The sequence below is a fragment of the Amphimedon queenslandica genome, unplaced genomic scaffold (assembly GCF_000090795.2).
Source record: "Amphimedon queenslandica unplaced genomic scaffold, v1.1 AMPQUscaffold_13295, whole genome shotgun sequence".
Lineage (NCBI taxonomy): Eukaryota > Metazoa > Porifera > Demospongiae > Haplosclerida > Niphatidae > Amphimedon > Amphimedon queenslandica.
The window spans coordinates 51297-60879 of NW_003546469.1; the positions used below are offsets into that span (position 1 = coordinate 51297).

Genomic DNA, 9583 nt, shown 5'->3' on the forward strand with positions numbered 1-9583 from the left:
TGCATGGCTTCAATTAAGTTTAAAGTTATGACAATGATTGGACAATTATACCTGCAGTGTAGGGTTGACATGTAGGTGTTTCAATGCTGATGCAACCCTACAGGGGCTTGTTTGAATTCACTTTATACTTTCAAAACAGCAGCCCCACAGGGGCTTGTTTAAATTCATTTTACAGGTTCAAATCCAACAGAGGCTCAACCCTACACTAAATAATTTTTCAATCTTTTGTTCTAGTTTCCATCCTTTTTAATAAACAATACTGTTTTTTTAGCATATATTTTTAAGCTTGGTACAATTTTGAAAGTATTTCTTAATTTTTAGGTAATCCTGAAAGTGCATCTAAGGCAGTTAAAAAGAAGCATCCTAAACTATTAAAAATAAGTAAGATAAACAAAACAATATCTGTTAAAAACAATATTAAATCTATATTTATCAGAAATATAATTTGATGAGAGGAGTTTGAAATGTTGTATTCATTACAGGAGACCTAAAAGAAGACAAACAAGAACGTTAAAAAAGTAATTGTATTATCATAAACAAGTGTGATAGTGAAACATTTTTGCTACAATTAAGTTATAATCTGATTACAAGTCGTGTTAAGAATAAAAATTTGACAGTAATGGAATGAAAGAACTTGACAGTAGTGGCATTCCATGTAATGATTGCAGGCTAGGTTAACTTAAGCTGAATAAGGAAAAGTTATGTTATATGTGTATGTGTATGAGTCTTCAAAACTAAATTTTGAAAACTTCAATGAAGTGGTATTGCTTGTAAATTCAAGTGTCATACATGCATAATGTAAAGGAAATAAAGAAAGAATTAAATTTTAAGTATTATAACTTACCTAGGTTTATTGATGGAGCTCTAGTGTGAGATAGAGAGGGACAGAGAGAAAGGGAGACACATGGGAGTGGGAAGGAGGAACTGAGGGAGGGAGAGAGAGATTTATGAGTACGTTTGTATAAATCTGACAATGTATACATGTACTGTACATAACATCGTGAACTAGTATGTCTTAAGGAGAGTTGGAGGCATGATTATGAAAGTACATGTACATTCATTTATGGAGTTTGAATAAAATAAATAGTGAAGGTTTGCATATAAGAGTTTGAATAAGAGTGGGCATTGGATAGAAAAATTACCAGTACTGAGTAGTGGCAAAAATGGCTAGTACATGTACTATGCAACTGAAGCAGCAAGTGTAGTTTGTTCATGTGTATACTTAAACTGAGTGAAGAAATATGGACTCTTCAAATGCACATACATGTACATGTACAAGAGTATAAATGCGACACTCTGAGCAATAAATACAAGTCTGCATGTCATGTAGATACAAAATGAAAACTACATCTTGACACAACCGGTTAACCTGACACTAGTTGGCAGCTCTAAACTACATGTAGATGTACATGTACATGCATTAAAGGAGTTACCATATAGTGGGACATTTGAAGGGAGTTAAATTTTGGTGATTGGCAGATTTCTATTTTGGCATATGGCTATCAAAACACCAAATTTGCCAAATTTAATTCCCTCCAAATTTCCAAAATTTCCCGCTATATATGTTTTGAATAATAATTAAATAAACATCACAACATTGAAGGATACAAAATATAGAAAAAAATAAGCAAGCAAAGCAGATTAGCATACACATACTGTACTATACTAGGGCCACGTTGACTTTTCCACTTATTATAAATTCAACCTTCATAGGTCATCATTTAAGTAGCTGACAATTATGAATAAGTGTTTGTTAAGTATTTGTTTATTTTAATGTTTACCACTAAGAATGTAATAAAAGTACAGTACATTTTTAATTATTATTAAAACCAAAAGTATATAAAAATAAGAGATAAAAAATAGTCAAATGGCCTTGTCAGTTGCAGCCTTGATATCATAGAGAAAGGTCGAGTTTTGGGTGCCATCTATCTGACTGGTGGAATCGCTATCTAATCAGGTTCATCACTGGATTCACAACTGACATGAGTAACAAATAAACTCAGACACACTAAGTCTTGCTTGTACATCAAGCCTATCATTCTGCCAGTAGTGGTCCTCAAAGAAGAGAAAACCATCTGTGTGGCTGAACGGGGCAGTGTTTGAACAGTTTCATTGTCTTAAAACAAGATGACTTACTTGTAGCGTGTGCTGTCCTCTTAAACATTGCCTCTAATTTTCTTCGCCTGTGATTTCAGTCATATTCCTTGTCCTTTTCGTCTTATTTCCTTCCCCTTCTCTCTGCTGTTGAATCGCTGCCATTTTTCTTGCAGTCAGTTTACTGCCCACGTGTTCACAAAGCGTAGGTGGTAGTAATGGCGTAAGTACTCTCTAAGTGGCCTCGTGCTTTGATTTCTTCTTTCACTTTGACAAGCTTTGCTCTACTATTATCTTATATCAAAGGAACCAAAAATCCAAGCATTGCACAACAGTGAAACACCGCCATTTATAGCACTTAAAATAAGAAAGTTATTCAAAATTTAAAATGGCAAAGTCAGTGTGGCCCTACTATAGCATACTTGTAGAAACAGTCACAGGCTTTAACCTGTATCTATATTTTACTGCCCAATCTTAATTTTATTGACCATTTGCGGCAAAACCTACTAATTGATAAGATAAATAATGAATATTTTCCCCAATAAAGATCCCTCGCTAAGGCCACTATAATTACAGTATCCCATTACAAAGGGGGCGGGCACATTTGTTTATTACTTTACTCATTATACATGTAACTAGTATAAACAACTGCAATACCATAGGTTGTGACATATTCATGGCTACTAATATTCACAATTTGTTACTGTGACCAGCAATTATCATGCATGTACATGTAGATACCAGATGTAATTTGATATTAAAGCCAAGCCTCCTGATGCAGTGCTATTGAGTTGTTAATTGTTATTACTTTTTATAGTCGGTTTCAGTTGAGTTTGACAGGAAGTTTTCATCATCAAAACGTCACGTGTAGCCCCGCCCACACATGCAAATAAAATGGCTGAAACTACAATGTGCTCTCTTTTTCTTCCTCTAACTCCTTGAGTCTCTTGTTTTGGGCGCTATTTCCTCTACATATTACCTGCAGGATCTTTGTCCTTGTTATCACTTCAAAAAAGAGGCAAGAAATGCAAGATTACAAGGGATTTTCGGAGCGGTAAAAAGTGGCAGCAGTTATGAAGGATTGGAGAGGTAAAGCAGACAAGCCGAGGCTTCTTTCTGGAGTGCAAGACCTTCTAGTGAATAATCCCTTAGTCTGGGGTGTTCCTTTTGCTTTGTATTATTTTTAAACAAATAAAACATGATTGTTAGCAATGTAATAAGATGCAAATTATATTCACGAGCATAACACGCATACAACATCATGGCGGCTTCTTTGATGAAGACCGGAAGAACCCGTTGAGAACCTTCCAGAGTACCCAGAGACTCCAAAATCAATCCAGATATGCGGAAGAACCCGTTATGCAACCATACCAAGTTTTAAGTTGCTAGCATTAATAACAAAAAAGTTATAAGGATGTTTCACCTGTCAAACTCAACTGAAACCCACTATACTAGCCATTGGTCTTTTTGAAGCTGCTTAAACCAGTTTTCAGAACTCACCACAATATCTTGTAACTCTCCACCCATTCCAGTTGTGGTTTGTTATCATGATCAGCCAAACAGCAACAATTTTCAGCAAGGAGGTTGGAGGTAGAGGTTCATATAAGAAGCTAACAGAAACAGAACAAGTCACTATTGGTGAATGGCTCCACTAAAGTTGCTAAAGAACAGAAAATTAGCTGAAGACTGTAAATACGTGGTCTTGTTGTCATAGCAAAGCTTTATCAGTTTCTATGCTACTTCACTACACTTTTATTATTGCAAATATTAGCAGCTGTGAATATTACCTACAGTAATGAAATAGTGAGGGGGGACGGGGGACCATGTGGGTGGGAAATGGGTATAATCTAATTGGAGTGGCCTAAATATAATAGTAGTAGGACATGGCCAGGCCCATGCATGGTCTATGGAAGCCACTCCCTAATCGAGGCTACACATACATGCACATAGACTGGGGAGGGCATTTAAGCCCCACCATTTAACATGCCCATTAGTTTCGCCCAGCCCCTTCGCTTACCTCCGGAGGCAGGATCTGCAAGAGATGTCCAAGGGACTCTATCCTCAACTTTTCTTAGCTGCAAAGCATCTGTTTCAACTACTTTGACGGATCTGGTCTCCTCTGTCACATGATGTAGGTCAACCACATGTTCTTCTTGCACACATTTTAGATGGCAGTGTCGGCCATTCCTCCGGCTCCACAGGTAGTGAAAGGACGGGGCGAGACTACAAACCCATAAATGTATAAAACAGACAATTTACTTTATATATTTACCTTACTTGAAGAGATTGAAGTAATTAAGAGAATGAAGGCAAATTGAAGCATAAATACAAAACTCTGTGGATATAAAGTAATTAATAAAATTATTAACGTTTATATATCAATTTACAGTAATTCCTCTCACTTGAAGTGAATCTTGGTAGATAGGGTGTTTAGGCAGGCACATCATCTTAATCTCATCATAGATCAGTCAGTAAGCAGCAAGGTAACAGCAGTAAGTACCGGTAATTGCCGCAAAACAAAGGAGTCCCCCCATTGAATAATACTGAGCATGCGCAGTTGGATGCATCAAAATGGCTTCCAACAACGTGGTGAGTCCATGTGTGCTTCAAAATAATGACAAATATCATTTTGTAGAAATACAATGTCAAGCCATACTGCACTAGCGTCCCTCAAGCGCAACAGAATGGTGCAAAAATCATATTTCTAGGTTAAAAACTCTAGGACTAGTTCTTACTTTAACTGTGAAAGAAGGAGAAACCTGAACATTTGGTGCATGCAGGCATGCATGCCATGCATTCATTTGCCGTATAACTATCTTATGGAAGTTTTAACTGCTGATGTGTTATCATAAAATTATAGAGGATATCTGGACCGTCGAATAAGCAACCAAGAATTCCTGAAGATTTACACAGGCTCAATGCTTCTTGGATGGCGGCCATTTTGGGGTGCGCTTGTCCAACTCAACCCTATATACCAAGCGCTAACGCTTGGTAATACACATTGTACATGTGCTTCTTATGTACTAGACCTAGGCTGGGAATGGTCTAGCTAAGGAGTATCACATTTACATGCATTTTAATTAAAGTAGCCTATGACTGGTTGACACATACTCCAGTTCCCATGCAGCTCTTTTGAAAGCACATCCTTTTTTGCATAGCAAATAATGGCCACAAAAATGTCTAAACAGTCAAAAAGCTATAACTCTGCTTGTCAAACTCAGTCTCAAATTTATACAGTCTTTACACAAGTTAATGCTTCAAATTTGGCACCTACAGAGAGGGTTAGTATCTATAGTTAAATGGTTGCCTCATTCATCAGTCAGTACATGTATTATGTCCATTATGTGACTCATTTTCACCTTAGATTTGTAGCTATAAACAACAAACTAACCCTCTGTAATAAGAAGATTTTCACATCCATCAATGCAAATAATACTTCCATCTTCTCGGATTACCTCTTCACCACAGTAAAAGCAATATATCATCTCCTCTATGTAGCTCAGATCTAGAGTTTCCAGTGTTGCTTCTTTCTGTATTGTGAATGTTCTTGTTTCTGGTTTTCCTTTCTTTCTGTGGATGCAATTAATACAGTATCGTTTTTTGGCAGCCACTTTCAATTTAGTCTTATGACAGTAAATGCAAAATTCAATTTGCATCTCCTCTGCCATTGTTATAAATTTCTTGTCCCTACTTGCACCAAAATGCTTTAGAATGACTATGCAACTAAAATTTATAGTCGTACGATAGGCTTTGAAAGATAAGGCAGGTATATGACCAAATTTGGTCAAAATGTAGCCCTTGTGAGAGGAACTCTACGTTGACTCAGCTTTATGTTCGCAGGCGTGAGTTTGACCTAATTTGGTTATAGCAACTATGATTATTTTGCGTGCCTTCTCATGAGAAATAGGCCGCACACAGTTGACACAGCTGCTATAGTGATACAAATAATAAATATTTTATCTCAAACATATATACCCAACCAAACTATGTATTGTGGATACAGATCATAAAAAGGGAGCTTAGGAAGATTATTGAGTATATGGATGCTTTCTTGTGAAGGTATACCTTCACAAGAAAGTAGCCATAAACACAATAATCTTCTTAAACCCTCTTTTTTACATTAGATTGATTGTTCAATTGCAAAATGTTAAAATAGTTAAACATACAAGATTATTAATATCTGATACAACATTTACTTACTATATATCTCACTAAAACAATACATTTCATGAGACTCAGTCATGCAGTTACATTTATGGTTTGTTTTTTTAACTTACTTTTTTCTAATTATTACATATTGTCATTTTGTTACTTGACTTGTCAGAATAATAGCTTTTATGTCTAGTTAATGAATGCAGGTAAGAGAGTTTGCCTTTAATGATATTGAGTGAGGACCAAAACTTATTGTTATTTTACCCAGGTATTATACTTGCATAAGTTGCAATAGACATTTTGTCATTGTTGCTGGTACTTTTGTCACGAATTTTAAGACACAACTTTACATTACTTTAATGCCATTAATTAAATTTGGAGGCATAAGAAAAATAGAATTAAGCTGTCCTGTTATACCGTTAAAAACACTCAGTGTGTCAAGGCCTAGTGAGGCTTCAAACCACATAAGGATGGTCTTTGAACGTTAAAAACACTCAGTGTGTCAAAGCTTAGTGAGGCTTCAAACCACATAAGGATGGTCTTTGGACGGGGATTTCTTTGGTGCATTATCGTGACAACCAAATAATGTAAACTACATAGCTATACTGATTCTAGGAATGGCTTACTTATTGTGTTATTCTATAGTTTACCAATTAGTTTCAGTATTTAGGCTTGCAAATACTTGCACAATGTTATTAGCTGTCATTAAACATAAATTTTCAGTCATCTAAAACAAATGTTTTTGCTTCCCTTTCTCAAACTGCCTTCACTCCTTTCTGTCTATTTATCATGCAGTTTATTATATTAATTATAATTAGTACCTTAAATTGGTTTCTAACTTTGGTTACTATTAACTGCTAATTTTGCTTTTGGAATAAAAATTGCAATTATTATAATTATTTGCCATATTGGTAATTAATTTACCATAGGGTACCTTTTTTTGAGGGCTATAAATTTCATGGATTTTAATTTTGCAGATTTAATTTTCACGAATTTATGCCGTCTGCCATCTTGTACCATATTAATTTGATTTTCGCAAATCTTTAAAAACTTGCAAAATCTGGGAAACTTATAGCCCTCAAAAAAAGGCACCCTATGGTACTAATCACAATTATTAGTATATCCACAAAATCTACAAGGAGTTAAAATCATATATTATTTTGTACCTGTAATAAACATACTCTTATTTGTAAAAAGAGCAAACACATGTCAATGGGTTATGTGAGCAAATTTGTCACATATAGTATAAAAAAGACTATAGTATGCATAGCTTAAAACATGAATGATGTTTACACTTTGCTTAATAAGTATTAAGGCCAGTATGACAAGATCACTCATGTGCATCCCTATAGCTGGTAGTATTATTACTACAGTACATAGTGACTATAAAAAGTAAATTAGCACTATAAATCAATTCCTGTAACTGTTTCTGTTATCATGACTCAAGATAATGCACCAAAAAGAATCCCATACTAAGGCCACTCCTTAAGAAACTAATCACTGATAACATACAATATTGTGCTTTAATAAAAATAGTTCATTAGGTTGCTGCATTTAAACTATACTTATATTTGTCACATCAAACAGTAACTATATTTATATGTTACACAATACTTCATTCAAATTAAAATTAGAATTCTGCCAAAAAGTTGTTGTCTGGGTAGGGATGAACATGCTCATAACTATCATCATAAGTGGATTTACAATACAAGACTTTGTGATACATCAAAATAATGGTAGACTTGTGATAAATATATGATACATCAATTTACTAAAAGGTTTACAAATTGCCTTCTAAGATGCAGGCGCACTGAAAACTATTGTGATAGTATAGTAAAATACTACAATACAATACAAACAAATTTGATTGAGTTAATACTTTTATATTCTATTTGTAATATTTACAATGCTTTTGCATACAAATGTAATACATGGATAGAACAGTACTTTAATGTTTAAATGACATTATAAAAAAGTCGTTTCTTATGTGTCCATAATTAAAGCATATAAAGTGTGCTCTTATATAAAATAGGGACTTTCAGGAATCTATTTATAGAAGTTACTGTGTTGGTTTCAGTATATTTATAAGATTAGAAATGATGATTATTTATGTCACTTGCTTTAAATAAGAAAATAATTATTGATTTAAAAACTAACTTGAGACAGGTTTTTGACAACTATAAGTGCCAAATTGACATTGCTTTTTACTTACAACTAAAAACTACTCGTATACCATGCATCAAAATTTTAGAAAAGAATGGAATCTATTCTAAAATCTACATTATTATTTATTTTTGTGACATTTATGATTGCAGCTTTATATTGCTGTTTGTTAGTTTATTAACCTGTTAATCAAGCCACAGTATGAAATTGCTCTGTTACTTTTTTTAAGTCTCAATGCTAATACATGCCTAAGTTTATTTGAAGGTTAACATGGGATTATGAGTACTATTAATTGTGAATTTTGCAATTGAAATAAAAATTGAACAGTATAATGCAATGCATTAATGGGGTGAGCTTGAGTCAGTCGTGGTTATGCACTGACTCTGCTGCTAGCTAGGCTGTTTTTTAGTTAAATCTTGAATCTGGGATGCCATCATAATCCTTGAACATGAAGAAGAGCATCCTTTTCATTTGAGTTAGGTTGGTGATGTTGAGCTCAAGCTTTCTTCTTGCTTTATATAGTTTTGCATACGTGTTTTTACAATATTTTGTTAGAAAATTGCTAATGCATTAGATTGAGAGATAAATAAATAGTAGTGCACATGTGGGGCGTGACCAGAAGATGGGCATGACTGGAGATCAATGTACGCATACATACCATTATGCAATTGTACATACATACATACATACATACATACATACATGCATACAGAAGACTATAGTCTGGCCATGCGAGACTAACCGAAGACTTCTGCTACAGTGGGGCTCGCTCAAGTTCATCCCAAATAATTATTATTATTAAAGGGCAACCGACACAAAAAATTGGGTTCTGATTAAAAATCAAAAATATTTTCATTATGGTGTAGAATGGCTTGCAAAAATACTTTTGATGCAAAATAATTGCTCTTTCCTGGAGAAAAACTGCTTTTAAAATGCATAATTTACTTCCTCATTTCTGCATCCTGTATTTAGCAAATGTGGGTGTGGTCACGTGTGACATCACAAGAGGGAAGATGTCTGTTTGCTCCATTGGTTTATACACAACTTCATGTTAGATTTCTGGAGTTTTGAATATTTTAATGCAGAAAAAATGTACTCCCTATTGTTTAGCAGGTAAAGAAGGTATGATTTAAGGGCAAAAGTACTAATTATAAGCAAGTTCAGAATTTCATGG

The 9583-nt window shown here is 34.4% G+C and overlaps 1 protein-coding gene and 1 long non-coding RNA gene across 2 annotated transcripts in view; both read right to left on the reverse strand.

The window, feature by feature from the left end:
* Positions 1-6112, reverse strand: part of LOC109583589 (E3 ubiquitin-protein ligase rnf213-alpha-like) — a 21473-nt gene extending 15361 nt beyond the window's left edge. Inside the window, exon 1 of the mRNA XM_019999004.1 lies at positions 5486-6112. Coding sequence (XP_019854563.1) covers positions 5486-5762 — 277 coding nt within the window. The 5' untranslated portion in view covers positions 5763-6112. The remainder of the gene's footprint in view (positions 1-5485) is intronic.
* Positions 343-2555, reverse strand: LOC109583600 (uncharacterized). The gene is made up of 3 exons (XR_002185605.1): positions 2517-2555; positions 845-924; positions 343-487 (listed from the first exon to the last, which is right to left on the reverse strand). It is a non-coding gene; the product is annotated as an uncharacterized LOC109583600 (long non-coding RNA).
* Positions 6113-9583: the final 3471 nt, after the last annotated feature.